The 25,424-nt window shown below is 44.3% G+C and overlaps 1 protein-coding gene across 7 annotated transcripts in view; it reads left to right on the top strand.

Moving 5' to 3' along the window:
• Positions 1 to 25,424, top strand: part of MYO1D (myosin ID) — a 163,621-nt gene that overhangs the window by 106,381 nt on the left and 31,816 nt on the right. The window contains exon 22 of one of the 7 annotated variants that reach the window (XM_080370028.1): positions 15,384 to 23,820. The exons of 1 other annotated variant lie outside the window; for it this stretch is intronic. In XM_080370028.1, the coding sequence (XP_080226154.1) occupies positions 15,384 to 15,525 (142 nt within the window). In that variant the 3' untranslated portion in view covers positions 15,526 to 23,820. 5 more of the 7 variants (XM_080370029.1, XM_080370031.1, XM_080370032.1 and 2 more) reach the window with 5 other exon arrangements.

Here is a 25,424-nt window from a genome sequence, read left to right as displayed (position 1 = left end):
ACAAATTATATATAGGTAGTGTAAAATAACATGACATTTCTATGAGCTATATGGTTTTGGAGTAACGACTCTTCTGCTAAAGACAGTGAATTGAATATAGTCGAATTAGTAGGTGTTTGAGTCATACTTCTAATATAGCAGCTAGATTTTATTTTTTGTTAACAATGCAATTTATTAAGTTACTGAATTCCCAATAGAAATTATGGGAAAGTCAGCTGAGATGCTGATGCAACGGCCACAGTAAGTTCATGGACACGTCTACACACCATTTTGCAGGCAGACATGAACTTGAGTTTGCTGGGGTGTTTTCCTTGCTGTTCTCTGGCTGTGGCTGTCTTGACCTCAGTGATGGGCATCTCCTGCTGGAGCCCTTGTGCCTGCCGCATGAGAAGAGCTGTGTTTGAGTGAGCGCATGAAATAGCTGGAAGTATCCTCTAGCAGCAAAGTGTGTTGTAGGAGCATCCATTGTAGGAGCAAGCATATGAAATTTGGATCATGGGACACTTCTTATGCTACTTCTCAGGCAGAAAAGATGCCCTGAAGTGACTAGGGCAGCACGTGGCTCTCGTCGTTGGTTTGCCAAAGCACTTGCTCACAATGCAGGGGAAACAGCTCTCAGAAGTTGTGAATGTGGCCGGTGTCCCTTCAAGTGCTGGAGCCTGCACTCAGGAGAAGGGGACCTGAGTAGCTCTTGGAGGACGTAAAAGGGGAGGATTATCAGCCAGGAAAGGACTTATCCTTTCCATCTTTTACATCCATATGCTTCATGGTCCTTAAGGTTCTAGAAGATGTCTCAGCTGACCAGTCCAACATACTGAGGGCTCTTTGTGGATGTACTTCAGAGCCGTGCTTCACCAGAGAAGACATGCTCATAGCCAGTTTCCAAAGCACTGATTGATTTTACTCTCTGTCTTGTGGCTCTCGCACTGTGTGTCACCTCCTGTACCCAGTCCTCCCTGCAGCACACAAGTGTTGTCATCACTGGGGACTGTAAAGGCAGCTCAGATGTCACCACTGAAGATGGCCAAGACCCATCCTTTGTCCCCAAGCACTGTGCTCCGTTCTATAGCACACCTTTTTGTCTGTGTTAAAACACACATGGTATTTTCTGTCTGACTTACACATTGATCTGAATGGCACGGGTATCAGTGGCCTGCTCTTTTCCATGCTTTCTATTCCCCTAATTCCTGTATTGTCTGCAGCTGCAGTTGCTGGTTTTCTTCCAGGATTGCTGAAGGGAAGGGGGAGTTAAAAGAGCAGTAAAAAGCAATCCCTGCAGAACTCCAGCAGAAAATCACTTGCCTAAGGATAATTTTGTATTTTCCATTGCACTGTGAGACCTGTCGGCCAATTTTAATCATTAGTGTGCACTGGAATAATTTTCCTTAGTTCTGGGTTCTTAAACTGGCATGCCTTAGAGCCCGTTGCATTGGCACTGCTATGCTATTGACCAAGCAGTAATTCATAAAAATGAATCTCAAACTAATACGAGGGGCTGTAGGCTGCATTAAAGCCTGTTATCCTGTTCTTATTCCACACAGGGCTCTTTGGCTTGGCAATAAGGCGTCTTTAGGAAGATTACGTTCCTCAGCTTTCCCTTTTACATGCATTAAGTATTGTAATTTTGCTCCATCTGTGCATTTCATTACATTAGCCTAGATGGTAGCAATTTATTTGATTGTGTAAGTGGAGGGGTTTGGTTGTTAGGCTTACTGTCACGTGCACATGTATTGTCTGTGTGTAATACAGGATTGTGAGTGTGTACGTAGAATCTATACATACGTATGTAAAAAACTGGGGGAAATTTATGCATATACGTATATTTCTGTGCATAAATGTAAAAATTAGAAAATATGTGTATATATTTATATACACGTGTGCAAACATGTGGAAAGTATATGTATATATACATATGTGTAAAAATGGGGAAAGTATATGTATATACCTGTATATACATATATGTAAAAAAACTGGGGGAAAATCTGTGCCATGAGCCTTTCAAAGCAAACTGGAATAGGAACATGTTTGGTGTAAGGTGCACAGTTTGCCCAGGCTTCCATATTAAGCCAGACTTGCATGGGGAAATGCGTCCTTACAAAACGCACCTTTCTTTGCCGGCCATCAGCAGTGCAGTGGCACATAGGGGATATATCTGGGATTATAGCTTTATTATGCTAAATACCATAAACAAACAGATTCTGGTCCAAAGGGTTCACAGGCTAAGCAAGCCCGGGAGCCTGGAAGGGGGAGAAGTGGGGTTGCATAGTGTGTGGGGGAGTGAGGCTACTCACCCCTTGGTATGGACACAGGAGAGACCAAAGCTGGGCTTGGGGCTGGGGCATGCTCAGCCTAGGAGAGACCCCTTTAGGGCATGCAGAAAAGCCTTTCTTGGGGAAAAAAAAGTGTGCGCTTCTGACTGGTTAATCGGTATTCAAAGCTTCAACCATAAATTCTGCTTTCAATAGAACTGCTTAAAACTTTGGATGAGTGTGGCATGCTCCTAATCCCCCTCAACTATATAAATCAAGTGTCAGAACAAAGCCTAGCCAGAATTGCAGGCAATTTGGGGACATTAAATATATTTCGTAAAAAGAGAGGAACTCACAGATATTTTTTTTCCTGCTTTTTTGCTCTTTGCAACTGTTCATCTTGTGGTAAACAAAGCTTCCTGCAAACCTGTTTAAGTGAAAGATTTTAAATTTTGCCATTATCGAAATAGTGGTGCTTAAGGTTAAGCTCCCAGAGTGCTGCCTACTGGGTGATTTGTGTTAATAGTATGAATGCCGAGATGTTTGTCAGATAAATGGAAAGAAACATTCTGTAAATACACATTTTCAGTCAATTGTGGAAGAGTGAGGACAAGCATTTTATACATTTTTGATGATGTCTGTAAAAAAAAAAAAAAAAAAAAGGAGATTCAACATTTGATTTTGCTTGTTTAGGAAGAAATCCTCACTCGATTATAAGCACAGTTTGGAACACAAATCATTAAGTAGGAGAGCCCAGTTTGATTAAAATCAATTCAGTATTTTTTAATTTGAATTTTTTCCACTGATATGAAGACAGAGAGCTTCCAGCTCAGGCCCAGGTATCATGCAGGAGGTTAAACCCCTTCGTTTTGTCATAAAAATGGTCTTTCATATCAAAACTGCACTGATTTTAATCAGTTTAAAATCATTCCTTTCTTTTAAAGCTGTTTACCTTTCTCTTGTAGAAACCTTGATTTACTGCTGAGACTAATATATTTACATGCGAGTTAAAACAGAAGCATCTTCTGTAGTCAGCAACAATCTGGAGGAGACAATGGGAATTCATGGTCTTGGGGTTTTTTTGGACAAAGAAAGAAAGAGGAGCCCGAATTGGTATTTGAAAACACAAATGTGGTGGTGTGCCACTCACAAAGCGACTTTACTCCAAGGAAATAACCATCTCATAAGGCAGAAAGCTTCCACACAAAGGAAGAGTGTTACAACTGCTGGTGTCAAATTAATCTGTCACTTAAGCTTTGTGAGCACTATGAAAATTATCCATTAACTGGCAATGGGTGTCAGCAGCGCTGGCAGCCGGGCCAGTGATGAGTACTCTTTAACTGGAAGTTTCTATCAATGCTGGTGATTTCTTGTATGCTAGATGAGATCAAAAGGAGTTCAACGCCGCTTCAGAGAAGCAGGCTGGAAACAAACTACTTCAGAATTGCTATTTAATATGATTTGTCCTTTGTCACCACTGCCAACTAACCTGTGTTTAGTTCTGATTCAGCTGTGCCAGTGGCTGACACCATTGTTAGCGGTGGCTGGAGCCTGACAAAGGACCAGACTTTATTCATATCAGACTCTTCCCTAACATTTCTTTCAGTGCTTAAGCTTTGTTTTTACACAGGATTTCAATTCATACTGAATTTGTAGTAAAATTCTGCTGTCATTTAAGGGGGGAGCCCTAACGCACAGTTAGCTGTCAGCTTTTAAGCAGCAGGTACCCTGCGGAAGGGTAGTGGCAAAAAGAAAAAAAAGCTTCCTTATACAAAATACATTTTTAAAATAAATAAACTAGAAGAATTGGCTTAACTCTCTTAGCTTGTCTTAGTGACTTAAAATTTTTTTCTAGGATTTAGCTAAGATTTACCTTTGGCTAATTTGTGATCTTTATAATCTTTCCTGGTAATTCCCCTGTAGGTTTGCTGAACTCACAATTGTACCACAGGTTAAGGAATGAGAGCTTTCCTTCAGAAAATACATTGCATAGATTAAAGGTCTGTTGCTTTCAGGAACTCCAGGACATGAAGACGTGGAATTATAGCACTCTGACAAAGCACATGCTTTGGAAACATTTTGGAAAATGTTTCTTCAGCTGTTGATGCAACTGAGTTTTTTCAAAGACTTGTCCTGCTAGAAGGGAACTCATTCAGGAACTCAGAAGAGGATCATTTCCTTCTTAAAACTCATCTTCCCGATGCTGCTGCTGCAGCAGTGTTTGTTCACTGGCTCTGGAGTGGGTCCTGAACTCCCTGGCCAGGGAAGCCTTCCCCATCTCACATCCCAGTGGCAAAGTAGCTTTTTGTAACACTTCTCAATATGTTCCTGGCATGGAAAAACGCCTTGTCTCCCACAGTCCTGGATTTATAGAGAATAGAATGAGCGTGAGAGAGGGGCTTGGGCTTTCAAGAGGCTGAATTTAATTTTTGCAGCAAAATTATGAGTCCTTTATTTGAGTACTTGCCCTCCGCATCTAAAAGTCAATTATTTTGTCTAGTAACATGAATAGTAGTAATTTATTGTATTTTATGACCTTCTTTGGAATACAAAGAGGTTATTGATCAGTTTTTCCTTCCCTAGCCTGCCTGTGTCCTACCACCACCGATAGCATGAATTCTGTCTAAAATCCACTGGGAAGAGGACTCTCCTGAGGCTGAAACACAATCAAGTTACTTTATGCCAGCATCTCTGTGTAACTTTGATGCTTTCCATCCTGTAAGCAGCACCTAGGTGCTAAAGCTCCATGCAAATGCTCAGGGTCCTCGTCGGACAGAGATCTTGGTAAAAATAAAAAGTTACTGGAGCTTGATGTGCTTTGAAGGAGATTGACTTTTCTGATGAGTTGCTTGGTGTTTTCTGCAATTGTTTTATATTCGGGAAGTCTTATTCAGGGCACTTAAAAAATCATTGATTACTTTGAAAATTTAGAATCAGGTTTCTGCAGTAACTCTTAATTGCTATGAAAATAGCTCTCCGGTGACCCGAAGGTCCTCTCCAGCCCACCACACCAGTGTGATGTATTACTGACAAATGATGTTTTGTCTTAGCCTTTTGCAGAGTGTTATTTGAGTTGCCCAGGTCATTCCCTGTCTCCAGCTAGTGGATATAGTGGGCTACCACAGGTGAATCCATTCTGTTCTTGGACAATCTGTAGCAGCAGTGTGAAACTTGAAGGGTTATTTGTGGTCTGGGGCGGGGAAATATAGCATTGAGATTGTCAGAAGCTGTGATATGTGTTTTGCAGTGTCCTAGAATAGAAAATTCAAACTCTTCCTCCTCCTCCTCTCTAGGTGTTATAGAAGCATCATACTTCAAAGTATGAACATTTTAATATTTTAGAGCATTTAACATTTTCTGTGCCCTTTTATGAAGCTCTGTCCAGCTCTTTCCTGCCTGTGACAAATTTATGATCAGAATATAAAAACAATTAAGGAAATCACACCTGAGTAGTTGTTCTGGCGCAGTGGTCTGAAGTTCCTACATTCTGCAGCGGCCACAGCAGCCTCCCCTCTCGAGCTTCCCTTTTGATGCTGCGTGCTGTGGATTTTCTCCAGAGAAGGTATTGTGGGAGTAGGTGAACGGGAGTGTTTCATCTTACAAAAAATGTTTCTTATGGGCTCTCAGCTACGTTCAGTATATTCATTATGACACCTTTCTGAGCATATTATTATTTTCAGTCTTGAACTACAGCTCTTGGCATTCATTCAAGACTGTGAAAGTTTGACATGAGCCATCACCTTGCCAGCTGTTAACAAACTGACATAAGCAGGAAGTGTCTTCTAAAGAATCTTCGGTGGTACAAACTGCAGTACAGAAATCCCAAGCCGCATATTGAAACTGAGCGCGGTGCTGCAGGAGCAGTCTGACGTGGCGGAGTTACACTGCCAGCTGTACGTATGTGGTTGCACAAGTAAAGGTTGTAAATACTGATGATCTTGCTGTTGGTTTAATTCTCAACCAAAGCATTGGCTGCCTGCTGTTCCAAGAGCCTTTCCTCTCCAGTAAACAGATGGCCCCATGTTGGCTGGCCTTACCAGGGCTTAGTTTCACCAGCAAGTCAGTATTATCAAGCTGTCAAAGGACCCATCTGCCCCGAGCATCTGTCCTGGCATCCGCTGGTCTGTATGCTGGGAACCTCCCTGCTTTGCAAATCTCAGGCATATAAAACTTCTATATTTTTGTTTTATTTGGGGAGGGGATTGTAATTCATACCATCTGCCTCATGTGCTTAAGTGAAGGGATGTTACACTGGAAAACAAGCTACTAGAGAGAAGTAATCTTTTATGGTCCCCTGGTAGTCTGTGGTCTGCCATCACTACACCAGTATGTTTTACTTCACTTTTTTTAAAAAAAGACGTGGGTTTGGACTCAAAACCGATGCAGAGATATTTTTTGATGTCAACACACAACTTGTGCAAATTCTGGTGTATTTAGTGCCTGCTTTGCCACTGACTGTCAGCTCTCCTTCCCTGTAACGTGGGGTGCTGCTGCCGACAGCGCCGGTTGGGATTGTCAGTGCCCAGGAGCTACTGTTTACAAACCTTTGTAGACTAAAAATGTCTCATAAGTGGTGCTTAAATATTAGCTTAAGTTGATGCAGTCCCTGTTTGTTTATGGTGAGTCACTCACAGGGTGGTTTTTCTACCTTGAGTCTTATTATTTCTGATTAAAGGTGCTTACTGGCCGTTCATCAGCTCTGTTGGCCAGGTCCAAGCTTATGAATGCCATTGCCTTTTAATGACATACCTTCCGTTTTGGAGACAGCTGCTAAATATCAAACAGATGTTTTTGTAAAGATGAGGACAACAATTATTTTCAAGGCTTTAATGTTTTTAGAGGTGAAAATTTAATAGAATAAATAGACTCACTGGATATCCCTTATATTTGAAGCAATGGGGGAAAAGATGCATTTTGCTCTTGAAGCCTTTGGATATTTGATAAGCCTCATCAGAAATACTTCTGCTACTTTTTACATTCTTACATAAAACAAAAAATCATAAAAGTACACATTAACAAAACTTTCCTTCTGGTTTTCTCCTTTACAGCATCTTCAGCAGAGCCAAAAATTTCTCTTTTAAGCTTGCTTTCCTTCCTTTTATCTCTTACCCAGCTCATTTCATCTTGTGAGCTCGATATTTGAATTGTTCTCAAAAAGGCACTTGATGTTTCCGTGACTGCTCTTTCAAAAGTAATTAGTTACTTTGGCACATAACTGAAATTTTATGCTTAGAGGATAGGTTTTTCTTTTGTTTTGTTTTTTTCTGGAAGGTGTGGAGCATCTATTTGATAAAATTTGGATGTGGTAAAGACAAAGACCCCTAGCTTGGTGCTTGAAATTTTTGGAAATGTTTAGGGAACTTAATTTTTAAATATGGACTAAATACTTGGTAAAAGTATTGGGTCCCAACAATGCCTTCTGAAGCCAAGGTCAAATAAATTAGTATTTAAATGTGGCTGTACTAAACTGGCTTTGAAAAACAAACCAACCCAAGCCTTTTATTTCTTTACAGTCTTTATAGCTTTTATTTTGTCTTTTTGTAACAGATCCAGAACTTAATGACTGAGCTGAAGTTTTAAAGCTCATGCTAAAAAGTAGGCTGGAAAAAGAAAAGACAGTCTGCAGAATCAAGTTCATTTTATAAAACTGAAGTATATCTCCTTAATATATTGAGCCCGGTGTATTCTCCTTATAAATTCTTCTTCGCCAGCTTGTAATTTTGCTGCTGTGTTTCTTACCCAAATATCTGAGTGAAGTAAGTGCTCACATATTTTGTCCATGGTTGTCCTCTTTCCTCTTTAGCGTGCCAAAATCCTAAATAAAGCTGTGTTGAGGTTTTTTATGTAATATGAAAAAGATTTGCATAAGTGTAGTTATGATAATTTTTGTGGTTAGTTTTAATGTGTTGGCTTCATTTCAGTCCTTCAGATCCCTAAATCAGTTTTGATTTGCTATTGCTTAAACAGTGCTTTTTCCCCCTTTTTTCAAAACAAATGCGTTGAGAATGATCCGAGGCAAATTTCCCTGTAAATCTATTTTGTTCATAAAGTCAGGCTGAAACTGTTTGCTCCTGCCCATAGCTCAGTAGTTATGTGTAATAATTTATTATCCAAATAAGATGTTTTAATGCTAAATTAAGTAAGGGGGGGGGGGGGTGGGGAAAGGACGACTGCTGGTGTGGATTCCCCGATTTCCATTTCTTACCAAGCACTTGGGCTGGAGCCTCCAGTACAGCAAACTCTGCTGGTGTGTCTAGCCTGGCGCACAGAAGGACCAATGGCCAGAGCTCTGTGACTTGTCCCTTCATGTTCACCCTCAGCATGGCTCCAAGGGTTCTTGTGTCGCACGACCTACTCTGCCAGAGGTAACCCAGGGGTGGTTTGTAACCTGCTGTTGGGGTGTGGATTGCAACTGCTGTGCCATGGTGGACAATTTCCAGGTATCCCCAGCATCAGCTGTGTCTGGGGACAAGATCAGATCACACCCCAGCTGCCTTCTCCCTCAGTAAAACAGAGGTTCTGTATTACAGCACTGCTAAGGACAGGCTCTGAGCAAAATCCCTTCCAGTTTTATGTCTTAGAAAGCAGTATTCCTTTCTTTTCAAGATGCTGCTTTTGACACCTGCCGAGCGTGGTGTGAGATTTTGGACTGCTTCCAGGGTTGCTCCTTCACCAGTGGGCATTACCACAACTTCCTACTGCTCTCCGTCAACTTGCAGTAAAGCCATGTGTGTGCTGTGTATAAATGTGTACAGTTTGATTTGCATCTTCAGAGTATGCAGCATCCCAAAGACTTCGTGTGTCCGGGATAAATCTCCATTCAATGGAGCCAGCTGGAGTTCAGAATTCTCTCCCTTGCAGATCTGATGGCTGGCTTGTGCCTTTGTGTATCACAGGCTCCAAAGGGTAACACTGATGGGAACTGTGTTGTGCCTGATGCTATGAGCTGTGTTATCACTTCGAGATGCTTTAAAAAAAAATTTAAAAATTTCCACATTAGAAAATGTCACCTTAAAGAATCTGGCCTCAAAAAGTGCTGCTGGTACCAGGCTAATGGGGCAGGTCATATTTAGAGCTGTAAAGCCTGGAAACGATCAGTTTGACATGCTGATTTGCCTTAAAACCCTGGTTTTTTTGAGGCAGAACTTCTAGTGCTTGGAGATGTGTGTGTGTGTGGAGAGACAGCAAATGACTCTCAGCGCAACTGCTGCATTTCTTTGGAGGCTGTAAATGAGGTCAAACCTGAACAGTGGTGTTTGAACTGTGGCAAGGAGGATCTGCCATGACAATCCTTCTATTTAATGCTTCAGTCAGTGGCTCTGGTGTTTATCTTGCCACCCAGCTCGAACCTGATAGCACTGCAGCTGGCTCTGCAGCAGCTCTGAGGCAACTCCATGGTGTCCTTCAGGCACGGTAGAGCAACCTGGTTTTTCCTGGGAGTTCACGTGGGAGTGCCAGCAATTAGGGATGCCTTCAGCATCTCTGTGGTGTTCAGCTGACAGCTATTGCCAAGAGAAAAACAATGAACCATTTTTTTCATGTGACGCTCACTGGTTTGCTAAATAGTTCACAAAAAGTGCGTCATGTGCTGGGTTTGTTACCCATGTAGGCAAGGGGAGAAGCTTGGTTTGCAGAGCCCCTTGGCTCCCCGCAGTCTGTGGCTTGAGCGGGTGGGGAGGGGGTAGCTTCTGCTCTTTCATTACGGTTTGTTTCCTTCAAGGATTTCATTTGGGAGCTGCAGCACTGAGCAGAGCAGTAAATGCAATCCAGATGATACAAAACCAAATTAGAAAAGCCCGAACAGCACCTGCCCCTTCCACCTTCAGATCACATCTGACGTTGCACTCTACCTCAAAGGTGTATGAGCTTGTCTGTTTTCATTGGCCTTTTTTTTTTCCCCCAACTAATGGGGAAAGTTGCAGTAGAAGGAGCTCCAAGTACGCACCAGGCATGGTGAACAGCCAGATACTACTTCAGAAACAGAAAACTCCTGAAATGCTGGAATTTTCTAGGAGCATCATTTTCTAAAACATCCATCTCTGCTTATATCCCTGAGGACCCTGAGAAAACCAGCACGCTGCCTGCTCTGACTACTCAGCAGCCACAGTTTAGAAGCAGTGTGCTAGTTTTTTAAAAGGCAGGATTGGACAGGAGATAGAAACGTGGGTTTGAAACAGCATTGCAATATCATTACTCCTGCGCATCTGACAACGAAACCAAGCCGGTCCCCCCCTTCCTGCTCATGCAACCACAATCCAGGTTTTGTTAAATATTTGGTAATATCCTTTGCCCCTTTATTTTCCCCTTTTCTCCCTTCTTGAAGCTGTCTCCAGATGAACCATGTTGGTGCCAGTTGACCCGTACGGGCTGGCAGAGCGCCGTGTTCGTATGCTGGAGGGGAAGCAGCCACACAAACACAGGACCTGAGCAGCTTGTGGTGGTGGTCTTGCTTTGGAGCCAGTGGGATCCTGTGCCAAACATGGCAGCATCTTGGATCCAGCATGTGCCGCACTTGGACTTCAGTGCGAGAGCACTGTGGACCGCTCTGCAGTGAAGAGTCAGAAAATGGCAGATGATGCGGCTTGGCTTGATGGGTTGTCTTCCTTTTGGGGTTTGAGTGACCGCTGCAGTTTGGGCTTCTATCCACATGGTGAAGCTCTTCTTCTGGCCTTGGCACATCCCTCGGTTCGCCCTGCGAGCCTTGGCTTCCCAGCGCGGCTCGGATGAGAGGAGGCAGCTACTGCGTGGACATCTGCCCTCTCCTTCTCACATCTCTCCTCTGTCCCGTCTGTACAAACACACAGTGCTCCCCGGAGCTCGTGGAATAAAGGGGTGATTTGGTTTTCTTCCCAATTATCACTTTTTTTTTCCCTTCTTTTTCCCCCCAGATCACACTGTAGAACTGGGCATGGAGAGGACTGGTGCAGGGAGGAAGTGCTTTGAGATTCATTTCCTGAGCACAGCAAACCTGAGAGGTGGGAAAAGAAATCAGAAAAGAAAGAGGATAATGCTCTGATTCCATTATAAACCCCCTTGGCATTAAATCGCAGTCTATATTTCCCTATAGCCCTTATAGCAGCAGCTGCCTCTCCATGCCCAGTTCCATGCTCGGAGATCAGGTAGCAGCTCTGCTAGGCGAGCGGTGGCAGTGATGCACATGCCGCTCTGTGAGTGAGCTCATCTCTGAAGACTTGCCCGTGTCAGAGGTACAAGCCTGGTTTCAGAAAGGTAACACACATTTCCCTCTGGAAATGCCACCTACCTTGTTGCTGTTGTGTGAATTCTTTTCTTCTCCAGCATTTCTCTCAAATAAGGACTCCAGTGACTGATAGCAAACTAAAACAACAAGAAAAAAAAGACCCATCATGATCATATTTACTGGTGACCTACTTAAAATCCTCTTTCCTCATCCTCATTTAGTGTGTGTGCTAAAATGCTGGCTGGCTTGCAGTCTCCAAGGAATTGCTAGCAGAATGATAATGGATGCAAAATGTGGCCCCTCATTTCTTTAGTGGTAGTTTCTGAAAAGACATGTTTTATTTTTTTATTGCATCATTTAGACTTTTTTTTTTTCTTCTTCTCTCCACTTGTGATGTATTATTTCTGTTTTCGGTCTCCCTGCTCAGAAGCCTTTGTGTTCTGATTGCAGGCAGTGCTGCTGTTTGAAGAAATGCCATTAAATCACGGGATGCCTTAATCTTTTTTGGTTTTGTTTTTGGTGTTTTGTTTTGTTTGGGGGTTTTTTTTGAGGAAAATTAGGCTTCTAGCTCTATCCTGGAGAGTCTGAGCTGTTTTGTCAAAGGCCTGTGCTGAGCATCTTTTTTTTTTTTTTTTCTGGTGACAATGATCCAACAGAGATGATTGTTAAATGCTTTATACCTACTCTGGTATATTTTTGTAGGGTTATTGTAAATGGGATTGCAGTCCAGAGTAGAAAGTCATCAGCATTGTGCATATTGCACCTCTCAAGTTTTTCTCTTCCTGGTTTTCCTCTTTACAAATTCATGTAGAGGAAGGCTTGGGTGTTCCTACTTGCTCAGCCATGCACCGGACCAGTGCTGTTAGAAAGGATGTAGTTACACCGGCACACACATTCGTCTGTGGATACTGTGATTAAACTGTCTGTTCTGGATGCTCGTGATTGAATGCATACACAGTACAGATATATTGATCCTGCTTTTACAAACAATGTCAACAGGGTGATGTAGACATCCACTGAAACCTGTGTGTAAGGGATCACACCTGAAGTGTTCATTTCTAGTGACTCAAGAAACCTTCTGGTTTTATAAGTTCAGTCACATAAAGCATGCCATGTTTTCATGCCACTCTAAATTCTCTTACCTCGCATTGAAACAGAATTTATAAGCAGGTGTATAAAAACACAACATAAAAAAAATAATTAACATTGGGTGGCTTCTGGTTCCTTGGCACCCAGTAACTGTGCTACTGGAGCTAAGCCCTGTTGTCTTTAGGCATATATAAAAAAATCAGCTTCTTGCAGTCCAAATAATTCTTGTTTTCTCACCAAACACTTTTACGTTTGGGGTCATTTTCGTGTGCTGGCCTGGAGTGTGTGAGAAGCTAAGGGAGCATTTACCATCTTCTCCCAGACAGTTCCGGGTTACTACTGCATGCGTAGGGTAGGACATTGCTCCTGTGTTGTCCCTTCAGGAGGTGACAGTAATAATGGAGATGAGGGGAGAAGAGGTAATTACCTCCACTGTACTGGTAAAACCACTCGGTACTATGGAAATTTAATTCAGTTTCTGGCTCCAGGGCACTAGCTTAAAATTAGACTGTAAGTAATGTTTTGTTCTCTTTCAAGTAGTGAGGAGGAGCTGGTCAGGATGGAGCATAAACACAGAAACAGTTTCCTGCTGTCGGAGTTGCAGACTGCTGATTCAGGAGGAGGAACCTCATCTCCTGGTGTGACTCCTTAGTCAGCTGCGGCCCATGGCTGTCGTGCCCTGTCCTCTGGGTGGAATAACTCATGTGTGATGACTACTCTTTATAAAAAGTGAGTTAGAAGCCTTTGGAGTGGGTGCCACTGGCTCATAGGGAAATTGGGGTGCATGTGCCTGTTCTCAGGCACAGAGAGCACAGCATTGATAGTCCTCACCCCTCTTCCCCTGTGGCGCTCACAAACCGGCAGGAAATAAATAGGAATTAACCGGAAGAGCTGCCAGAAAAGTTCTTGCCACAAGATGTGACTCACTGGAAGGAAGACAATTGAGATTACAGTGAGGAATATAGTGTGCCTGGGTCTGTGTCCACAGGAGTTAATCTGGGCAGATTAAACAGAGTATTAAACAGAGCGAGCAGCCAGCAAAGGGGGCAGAAGGAAACAACTCCAATGTTATTGACCGGAGAGTCTGTGTTACAGCCATTGGGGTTTTAACGTATACCATCTTCATATGTACCAACCGACCTTATGGCTGTGCAGACTCTGATGGCCTCTTTCACCTTAGAATGCACAAAGAGCATGTTCCTTGTTAAGAAGCATTGATCAGCAGTACTGTCTTATCTCCTTATCTTCTTTAATTTCACTTAATCTTCCAGAGCTCGTAGTATAAATTAATATCCCTAGTCCACAGGGTGCCTTGCATAAAGCATTTTTACATATAAATGGCACAATATATCCTGTAACAGAGACATGATTCATAGGCTATTACATGTTAAATCTTAGGTGGAAGCCAGCTAACTAATTTATACAAAATAATTAGATTCTGAATTAAATGCACAAAAGATTTTTTTTTCTCTTCTTGCTTTTCCTTGTGTGAACTCAGAAGATGAGCTGATATTGGAGAAGGGGAAAGTGTTCTTCCTACTCCATCACCCTGTCCTGATACCTGCTAGGCAGTCTCGTGAGGCTAGGGGCAGGTTTATAGAGATGGCCTTGTCCTTATGCTGCGCCTCTGGGACTGCTCACCAAATGAGCTTCCTTCCAGAAATTACTGATTTGCAGGCAGGCCTCGGGGGGACTGTTCCTTCTCACAGAAATGTGTTATATTTGCGTTTCCATGGACCGCTTCGACAGCGTAAGAATTTGCATTGATGTACAGGTAGAGAACAGCCAAAAGCAATAAAATGAAGCTCTTGTCCGTCCTCTTCTACCCACTTGGTCCACCTGATCCCCTGGAGCACGAGTTCATTCTTTTGCTTGTTTCTGTGTGGAGCTGCCGATGGGAGGAGAGTTACGGATCCTGCAGGACCTCAGCTGACACCACCTCCACACCTGGGGGATGGGTACCCGCAACAAGGCTGTGCTCCCCACCGCTGAGTGGCACCAGCTTGTGCTTAGATCCATCTCTGCTGTCCTGTGCACATGCTGGAAGCTGAGCCCAGGCTGGAGATGGTTTCAAACCAGGCTACGTCCCCCAGCTTGGGTTTGCAGTTCAGAGCTCACGTACTGCTGTGTGTCTGCAAGGAGGCTGCTGCCTGGGAAGGCTGAGCTTCACCACAACCGGTGACTGCCTGTTAGACACACGACAGCAGTGTTTTACACTGGGGTCTTTAGGATTCAGGGTTGGAAATGCAGCTACTTAACCCCCAGCGCTATCTTCTCCTGACTGCAATTTCAAAAACTCTGGACCAGTCTCCCCAGCCAGCCAGCCTGGCTATTTTTAGCTTCGTTTCCCAGGGAAACATGGCTTTATGTGGCTGCTGTATCCTCAGATTTGACAGTGAGGGAGAGAGGTAGCAAAGATCATTGTAAGTTTTGTGAAAATCGCTCTTTCTGATTAAAGAGACAAGCTCTAAAATCTCTGTGCAGCCAAAGGTGGGGGTATTCAGCCATCCTCCATCCCGGTGGGGAGTTGCTGCCTTGTTGCTTCGTCAGCACACCAAGAAAAAGAAGCATCACAGCATGGAAATGCAAAGCAGGATGTATAGGGAGGGTGCTGAGGGACAAGGCAGTGGTGTAAGGAGTGTGAGGCATGTTTTGTTGGGGTTTTGTATTTATTTTTTAGGAAAGCAGGCTGTAATCATTACCTCACTCATAGAGCATCTCGCTTGATGGTTTTAATGGTAGCGTAAAAGATTCTTTTGTGGTGCTCTCCAGCCATGTGCAGGACATGGCAGCATCTGCTGAATGGATCCTTTTTTTTTTTTTTTTTTTTTTTTTTAATAATGTAGAAAAGGGGAAAGGAAAGGTATTTTGGTGCCTGAACCCAGTAACCCTAGGCTGCTGCAAACTTTCCAGCTACATGTTAGTGGACACACGGGCTCTGGAGGGCTTGGTATCCAAGCAGTGACAGTTCCTCCCAGGAACTTTTGAAGAGGGTAAAATGGGTGAGTAAAATGCTTAATCATAGATTTGTCACCTCAACAGCAGGGCATGTTCTGTTTTGCCTCGCTGAGTGTGTTATTTGGAGGGCGATGTGGGAGAGGATCTTCTGTTTTCCAGGGTTAGTCAACGTAAGGTGCATCCCCACCACAGGCACATGCTGTCGTGTCTCCACATGAAGTGGAGTTCTGAAGTAGACGGGAGTAGAATTAATTCGCCTAAGGAGAGGTGTTCAATGCAGTTTTTAAATCCCTTATGGTACGTAAGGAATCTGCATGGGGCTGGTAGGTGGGACACAGGTTCTACAGGAGACTCATGCCTTTCTGTGGTGGCAGCTGGAAGCAACAGGATGTAGCCCAGGGTCTCTAAAATGGCACTACAAGCCTGTGTTAGGGCTTCATTCCACCATCCATCTTCAAATCTGCACAGAAGATGTCTCCACAATTTTAACTGATATTGCTTGGGGGCAAGCAGGGCAGGGATGTCATTCCCCAAAGCCTTCATCAGCTACTTGTATTTGCTTAAGTTGTGTGCTTGCAGTGTGGAGACATACACATTTGCCCAGCTGCTGGTCTGTGTTGAGTCTGGCTCAGACTGGAATTAATTTGCTTTATAATAAGGAGTTACATGAAGACTTTTGAATGTTAATAGTCCTCTTGTGCCTCTCCTACAGTTCCACTGGTACTGTATCTTGCAAATTGGCCAAGAGAAACCATGAATGACAAGACAGAGGAACAGGACACGTGTGGATAAGCTCGGAACAGGGCAGAAAAGACAGCTTGGAGGGAGCATGCTCTAAAGCAAGCTTAGGCGAGTCCAGTTCTGAAACCTCAGTGGGACTAAAGTGGGACTGAAGTGCCCAGCTTAGCTCCACGCTGTACTCACGTAGGCATTTGCAAAGAGTAGATGTTGGGGAGATGTCACATCATGCCTGACAGTGAGTAACAAGGATCTCCCACTGGTGTGAAGATACCTACTGCAGCTGGAGGTTGAGCAGCTGTGTAATTATGCAGCAAGTGATTAGTGCTGATGACTCCTCTCTGTACTGGGGGCTTCAACTTTTATTTTTGTTGCATGCATATGAAGCTGCTGCTGGCAGTGGCAGCTCGGCAGGAAAATCTGCCTCTCCGGAGTGCCGGCAGTGTTGGGTGAGGTGGAGACCGAAGAGCACAAGGCATCGGGAGCCCTGGTCTGTACGCATGGAGAGTGGCAGGACTTGTTTAAATGCTGGTTTAGGGAGCTGTGGGACATGCAAGAGGAAAAGGGAGAGGCGTGAGTTTTCTGTGGTTGTGCCCAGTCTAAGACAGGGCCAGGAGCTGCTGGTATCACTGCCTACGAGTGGTGGTGGGGTGCAAGGTGTGAGAAGCCTTGATGCAGACTGAGGTGAACAAGGCAGGGTCATCACTCTTATTCCTGTCTAGGCTGTTGCCACACATTTGCTGTAAATAAAATGGAAGTGCTTTTGTATTTATGAAGTTTGAGATACTTGGTATGGTTAATGACCTTGAGGTTACACCCAAAACTCTGTTACTGCCTCTTCTAGCTGTGACTGCCAGGCCTGAGCTGCTACTCATCCTTCCACCTGGCCACGAGCACGTTACAACCACCAGGCAAGCCGTCTCCTAACAACCTCGCTGCTCTCAGCTCAGCCTTGCCGATGTGCAATCCCGTACCGTGCCAACGTGTGCTAGAGGGAGGACTGGGGATGGAGCTAATAAGTGGTTGGAAATGTGTGGCTTTAAAGATGTTAAAATGCTGGGTGCTTTTGCCAGCTTCCCAATATTCCATCTTCAGAGCCAGGTAGCTGTAAGTGTGGCTGCGTGTGCTCCTGACAGTTCATAGGTGCACCTGTAAGTTAGGGAGTTCTGCTGGTGAACTCACATTTAAACTGTTTGTCTTGCCCATGGCATTACTGGTGTGGTTTGTTCATATTTATGTTGAGAAAAACAGCAAAATTAATGAATGTTATCCAAACACAGAGAAGGTTAGTGCTGATGGCTCCATGTTTGTAAACTCTCTGTGACTCTGGATTTGTCATGTAGGGTAGACTGTTCATGCCAGTCGCATGTCATTTATGATCACACATCTTGATAGCTAATAGCAATGAATTCACTTTGTTGTATGCTAGTAGTTACAGCTAAATATAGAGTGTGAAATGGCAGGGTAGCCAACACTGACCCAGTTTTTGGGTTTGCTGTGGTGGGGTTGTTTTTTGAAAGACTTGGTAAATGAGATATAAAGCTGTCTACCTGTCAACTTAGCTTCTAAGGGGTGCTCTATTTGCAAGAGACTGTTCCCTGATAAGCCAGCATCCTTCAGGCTTGGTTAAAGATTTCAACCAAATTTAACTCCATGCAGACTTGACTGCAGATTGGAAGGAAGTTTGTAAGAAGTTGAGTGATCCTCTGTCCATCCAGAGTTCATCCACTGTTTTTCTTCCCATATGTGTAAATCACCTTAAAGCAGAGGTCCTTAAACTTTTTAACCAGGGGGCCGGCGTGCGGATGAAGTGGCAGGCAGTCATCTGCGGCTGCGTGGTTTCCCCCCTCAACCCCCAGTGGGGGGGGGGGGGGGGTGTGTCTGTAAATACCGGGGACCAGATTGAGGACCCTGGGGGGCCGTATCTGGCCAGCAGGCCGTAGTTTGAGGACCCCTGCCTTAAAGCCTTTGTCCTGAGCAGGAACCTAAAATATTTGTGTATGCTGCACAGGTGGTGCCAGGCTCTGCCCACTTGCATTTAGCCTGGCCCAGATGCAAGAGTTTCTGTGGCAAATCCCAGGACAATTTACTGTGCTTGCATGGTTTGTACACTCTGATCTGTCGTAGCCCTTGTTTTGTTTTGTTGTTGCTGCTGGGGAGGTCACTGAGCTTCTCGGGGACAGATCCCCCCCCAAATGGGGATGTGCAAAACCCCAGTAGACACCCAAGTGAGCCAAGTCATGAAGCACCTGAGCTGGGCTACTCGGCCCTCGGGGTCTGCTCATGCCAGGAGCATTGGATGGCTTGGAAATCAATTAACTTCTGACTTTAAAGCTTATTAACCCAGAATAAAGACATCTGTAGTCCTGGGTCAGAGATGGTTTATGAGTAGTAACAAGGGAAGGAATTAAGATGTAAGCCTGAAAAAGGTGTGTTACAGGTTAACCTTGCATTTGTGTTTTACTCATGGAGGTTGTGCTTTTTAACAGAGGCGGCCATTGCTCCTAGTAGGCACTTTAGCAGCAGTGGGACAGATAAAACCAGGTTGCTTAAGGATCCTTCTCTTCTAAAGACCGCCACTGTTGGTGTAAGGGCTGATTCCTCTTCTCTCTGCTTGTCCTGCCACAGCAACCTCCCAGGCAAGAGCTGACGTGTTACGCGGCCAGCGTGGAGAAATACCTGTGCTTGCTTGACAGCAGCCAGCAAAAAAGACATGGAAGGGCTGAGTTTGGCTTGCCTTTCCGTCAGTGAGGTATTTATTTGGATATGTCTGGCACTTAATCTTTCACTTGATTTATTCACTAGTCTTCTCCCTGTGAGATTTAGGGGCAGAGTGGGGACGGACAGGCAGACGGGCAGCACGATCGTACCAGCAAAGGTAACCAGGCTGAAATGTGCCTTCTTTTTCAAAAGGCAAAATGGCATTTCCTCTTTCACTCACAAATAATGTCAGCAGAGGGAAGCTTGGGAAGGAAAAGGTTAAGCATACAACACCTTTGTGGTTTGTTTTACCGAGAGCTTATTTTTACCAGTAAACTTTCAGGGGGAAAGTTTTTTGACTTTACTCTGCACTTACAAAAGGTCAGCTCCTCTCCCAAGCAGTCCTCGGTGCCAGTCTCTGCTACAGGGTCCACTTCCAGACGGAGCCTTTGCCAGCCTCACCGCAGCTGCCCCGTATGCTCTGTGAGCTGTTCTACCCTCACCCTTTTGGGGCGACCTCGTGATGAATTGCTGTGGGTCAAACTGAATTCTTGCCTGTTAGGTCTTGGGTTGCTGTGTAATTTTACCTGTCCTTCATATATACCGTATCTCACAGTGTGCTTATCTCTGGTTCTCAGAGCAGTGACCTGACCAGATGGGGGGACGTGAGCAGCCGGGCTGGGATTTCCTATGATGTGACTGGTATAAATGTCAGGGGACACCGGGCTGAAGCTTTGTGGAGTGGAGCAGACTTGCTGTGAAGGGGACAGCATCCACCTCTCCAAACACTTTGTGCCCTTTTTCTATAAGGACAGCTGTCTTGAACATCATGTTCCGCTCCCCCGTGCCAAAAAGCTGTGCCAGTACAGCTGTGACTATACAAAAGGTATTTTTTTCAGCACTGCATCATTCCCTTTGTGCATCTTCCCACCTCTTGCTGACAGCTGTTCCTGGGAAGGTTTGCATTTAGTCTAAGCCTTACTGAACTGAGTGCCTCCACAGGGTTTGCACTGGGTTAGCTAAATAGTTTTAATTAAAATGGAGTTCCTTTGTGTCTAGACAGGTTGTGAATGCAGGTGGGTTTCATTATGTAGCCAGTCAGCGAAGGATCTCCAGCTGTAGCTTTGCTTGGGGTGACACACTCGCCCCGTCTCATTTGAGGTGTGCCATGCTTTACCCAGATGCTGTTGAAAGAGGGCTAATGGGCTTTGTTTCGTTGTTTCATCTGAAGCTCCATCATCCTCCTTGTTTTGTTTCCAGCAGACACAGAACTGCTTTTTCAAGGTACTTGCCCAGCTGGAATATCCCTAAATATGCATAAAGTCCCAAGTCACATCTTCACAGATTCCCATAAGCGAAGCATTCCGGAATGTTTAAGCAGGGGTTGTATAAATTTTTAAACAAAGGTAACAAGCCAAGGAAGAGGTGGTGGGTGATGAAATGAAGGTGAGAAAAGAAGCAAATTAGATCCCTGATGTGTAGCTGCCCTTTCTCCAGCTTCTGAGGCATTCTCACTGCTAATGAGTGTGATTGCTTTGGCTGTGTCAGCAGAAACACCTTTTGCTGGCTGCTGTCAGCAGGCGTTGTCACCATTGATGGTAGCAGTGACTGGGAAGAGACCGGGATGTTTTCAGACCACAGGTATGTACATGTGATAATGCACAGCAGTGTCTGCTGATTTTTCCAAATCATGAATTTCAAAAAGAGAAAGATTTTTTTTCTGCAGAGTAGTTGAAAGGCAAAAGGCTTTATTTGCTCCGTTTTCCCTTTGTGCCCCCATCTCGCCTGGCACCCCCGAGACAGTGGCCTTTTATCGTATGGAGTGAGCTGCAACCAGCTTTCATCCTGCAACCCAGCAGGAAGTCATACCAAGTGATGCTTGCCTGTCTTGGACTTGAAGACCAATGTCTGATTCCATTTCTTTTCCAAAGATGCAGGATGGTTTTATTACCAGCTTGGGTTCCTGTTCATCTATATTACCTGATTCATACCACATGGACACAAGGACAACATTATAGGGAGGAATTTTATGCACAATTACAGTGCGTCTGTGGCTTGCAGAGCTTGCTGTGAGCTATGGAGCAGTAGGGCCATTTCTTAAATTATTCAGAAAATACTTTTAAATGGTATGTTGTTGATGTTACCCTATATTGTGGGTAATGATACAGAATATCAATAAATCTGTTAATTAAATCCACAAGCTCTTTTCTAAGGAAAGAGGAGGAGACGCAAAAGAAAGTGGCTGGAACGCAGGGTTTGTGCAGGGTTCCCTGTGGCAGCAGCCTCTCCGGCGGACCAGCGTGGGGTCAGTGCTCCTGAAGTTTTGCTTCACTCACCCTCATGTAGGCTGGGAAATGCCGCTATCATCGTCTCGTCTCTCTCCAACTCTGCCAGGACTCTCATCCCTTTTGGCATCCCTAGGAGGTTGGTTGCCAATGATGTGTTACTGCATCTCCTGCTTGAGTTCAAAGGAATTAGGTTAATGAGCATAAAGCAGCAAGCAGAAAGTCAGCCATCAAATTATATTGGCGCTTGTTTGCTCCCTACTAAATTTCCCACTTCATCCATCTTTGATTCTTGTGATGTAGGCAATTAAATACAGTAGCAATAAACCTAGAAAAACTGTGGTGACCTTACAAGTTAAATTTAGTCCTTCTCTTTTGTGTAATGTGGTCTTCAGACGAGGCTGGAAACTGTATGAGAATGAGGAGGTGTGGAAGGGGGGAGACCAAAAATTAGTGGAAAACTTCTTGTCTGTGGGAATAAAATTGAATATGGAGAGAGGCTGTAATATTCTAAAATCCTCAGGTACTTCAGCAGGCTTGGAGGAGAGTCAGCAGCTCAGTCTGTCAGAGGAGCAGCAGCTTGGGAAAGCTGCTCAGAAGAACAGCTAAATCAGCAGTAATTGTTATTGACAGCCTTGGCTTTCATGCTACTGAGCGAGATCCTGAACTGGGGCTCACACAAGATGCTGCTTTTGTCTGGAGGAGCAGAATCAGGGAAGCAGCATTGGAGCCCCGCTGGTGGACAAACAAGGCAAGAAAAAGGAGCTTCTCTCGGCTGCTGCTATTGCATCATGCAGATGATGGCATAGGCCTTTGGAACAGAAAAGGGATCCTCTCTCCATCTGTTGCTGGAATAACATGCACGATAGTACAGACGTGACCCAAGAATCAATCATTTGCTCTCAAGGTGTTTAAATTTTAATTTGAAGAGCGTCCTCTACCAGGAACTGGGAGAGAGGCACAAATGCATCGGGGAGGTTCAGGACAGCAGCAGCATCTTCCAGCAAACTGCCCTGCAGCATTTCTGCACAGGCTGTAAGCCGTCCTTTGCTGCAAGGTTGGCCCCGGGAGTGTTTAGTGAAGGAGTGCCAAAAATGCTGTTTGCAGAAAAGCCAGGGAGCTGAGGCTGCTTGTCAGCGTGAGACACGCTGCCCTTGCTGACAGGCTGCCTTTCAGCTCCCACATTTGGCTCGGAAAGGGCTTTCACCAGCCCGCAGAAAGTAGCACATTAAAGCTGTGCCATGTCAAATTTTAAAATTTGCTTCTAAAGAGAAATGCCTGATGAACTTCTAGTGTGGTGTTTTCATCTTGAGCTGCTGACAGCGTCCACATCCTGTGTTTGGGTTTGCTACGTGTTGTCAGTTGAGCTTGAAAGAGTAGGAATTAGAGGTCAAAAGTAAGAGTTACGATTGAGGGCTTTTTAATTGTAACTCCCGACTTAATTATTCTTTTTTAGCATCGTTAAAAATATTCAGGGAGCTTGTGGAGTTGAGCACATCCTGTAACTGCATGTGTTGGGAAAATGTATTTTTGCAAAGAAAGGCTGTTCTGTTCTCCCATGACTCAGGCATGGTGATTTAGAGCACAAATAGAAATGATACAGCAGAGAGAGGATGTTTCCTCAGTAAGGAAGGTGACGGTGGGGGTGTGCTGCAGTTTCATATCCTTGCATGTTAAAGTATAAAATTTTTAGCTTATGCAAATGTTTCACTTCCTCCTCATATGGCAGCAGTAACGTAACTGAACCCAACACCGGAGATGATACTATCATAAACTCTTCTGATCTAGTCAACAAGATGCCAACATTTATTTCAATGCTATTAATAATCTTAACTGGCAAGGATCTTTATCTGTAAAATGGCATAATATGAGTTACATCTTGTGTTTGTAATGGAGCGGTTATCAGAACTTACATATGAGATTTGCTCTTAATATTTGGGATTGAATTATCTTACGCAGCCTTGACTCAGCTCATGGAGACAGAAGCTGGGCTGTGCAGATGCCGGCTGAGGAGCCGCTGCCACACTGCCTGCAGTCTGCCTAACTCGGTCTCCTCTTTAGCATAAGCATTACAGCACTTGGCCTGTCTGCAGGGATGTGTTGGTATGTCCAATGCATTCCACTGCAGTCCTTGGTGTGCTCAGTTTAATTTAGATGAGTGTGAATTAAGGTACCCTTAAGTGTAAATACTCATTCAAGCTGTGGTTGGTGGTTGTTCGTTGTTTTTTTTTTTAAAACTCAATATTGTAGAATATTTTAATCGACTTTATTAACTGTGCAAACACAGCAATTCAGTCAGTGCCAGTTAAACCTCAGAAAGGAATATTTTTCTCCAGGTGGGTTGGACAAGCTGCTGCCTGCCTTGGGAGTGATCCCCATTGCTGTGGCCCACCCCAGGAGGGGAGCAGCCCCCCAACATCACCCGGGGAGAGGGGGTGAGGCTGCGGAACAGCGATGTTTTGCAAGTATCTCCTTGTGATGCAGCCAGAGCATCTTTTGTTTCAGCCTTTCTAGGAAACAGCTGGAGCAGAGCCAGTGAGGAAGGGATGGGAAGCGGGGGGTGGGGGGCATGGAAAGCCTGGGCTGGGAATACAGGTGTGCAGAGGGGAAAACGGCAACCCTTTGTATCCCGACCACCAGACAGCAGGAGGTGGCTCAGGCTGCCCGTGCTTCCTTGAGGGTGACAGTAATTTTGGGGACAGCAGGGTCCCCTGAGCGGGGGATGGTTACCATGGCTACAGCAGCATCATCTCAGGCACTCACTGTCACACCGAGTTGGTGATTTAATGAGTTCATTACGAAATCCTCCAAAATAATAATAATAATAATAATATGAAAATGGCTTGGCAACGGTGGGGCCCACTGAGCCCCTGGCCAGCAGCGGAATGGCTGTGGGGCTGCTGCTGCCCCTTTCTCCATCTGGAAGCCACACTCAGGATTCCCAGAGCAGGGATGAGGAGGAGGGAGGTGGAGGTAACCTGCCTGCATCCTCGTGGGCTGGAAGGGAGGGCATTTTCTCTTATTTTTAGCACTGTGTGCTTCAGTATGGCGTGCTGGATAGAAACCCTTAACATAAAAATTACTCAGTGCTCTGAGAACTCCCCCTCATCATCTGCAGCTGCAATGAGTTGATGGAGGCTCTTCAGACCATACAGAAATGGGGATATAGCACCAAAAAGCCTATTTCTTACAAGTACCATGACTTTGGTTGTTTCTTCTGCAGTATGTGATTTCAACAACAAAAGTCTTGTTTTTCAGGCTACAGCCAAGCTTTAGCCCAGGCTGTAAGTCTGTGCAGCATTGTGGTACAATATATAGAGAGTGATTAGCCCTACCGTGGGGCTGAAGTGTCCTTTCCAATTATTACAACATTTTTCTCCCTTCCCCTCCTGTAATATTTTCTCTCTCTTACTGGCCAGAGCTAGAGCAGGAGACAAATCTGTTTCTGCATGTATAAAGGTTACATTTTTATAGTTAACTAAATGCTTTAACACATAGAGACAATAACACTATCTTGTTAAAAATAAGAAAACTCCTCCGCCTTAGTTATGTGGCAATTACAGAAAAAAAATGCATCTACTGGAGCACTCGGCTGCAATTTAAAAGTAAAATTAAAATTTAGTTCTGTTTGTCTGGTTTGACAAGATTTATTGAAATCTTTCATTATGCAGCAGGTTCAAGAAAGCCTCTCTCCAAAGTACACATGCAATTTAGAAAATGAAGGCCTGAAACAGTTTATTATTAGAAGGTGGGTTGGATTTTGTAGGGTTCCTACAAGAACATATGTAATCTTGTACATTTTGGATATTTTTGATGAAGCTATTAAATTCTTGGCATACAAACCTATTATCGAAACAGTGATTTAGGCTAAGACAGGATAAATACTTTGAAGTCTATTTAATTGACTTAGTTCACGTTAGAATTCAGTCTCGGGCCTAAGACTAAAAAGCATTTAATTCACAAATTTTCCCTTTTGTGTGTTTGGAGGTGCCGGCTTCTTGAACGGCAAGGGGCTTTAGGGATGGGTCCCCGCCAGGGGGTCTGCCACAGTCTGGCAGAGTGGCAGTGTCTCATGGTAGTGGGACCAGCAGGTTGCAGTCTTTAGAGACTTTTTTGCTTGTATTAGAAGCTTCAAGTCGGAAATATCTGACTTTCTGCGTTGCTTCTGTTGCATCTAATTCTGTGTAATATTCTTGTTGTGGAAAT

The sequence above is a fragment of the Falco punctatus genome (genome assembly GCF_963210335.1).
Source record: "Falco punctatus genome assembly, chromosome: 19".
Taxonomy (NCBI): Eukaryota; Metazoa; Chordata; class Aves; order Falconiformes; family Falconidae; genus Falco; species Falco punctatus.
The sequence above is the reverse complement of the archived record's forward strand: the minus strand, read 5'-3'. Positions and strand labels throughout refer to the sequence as shown.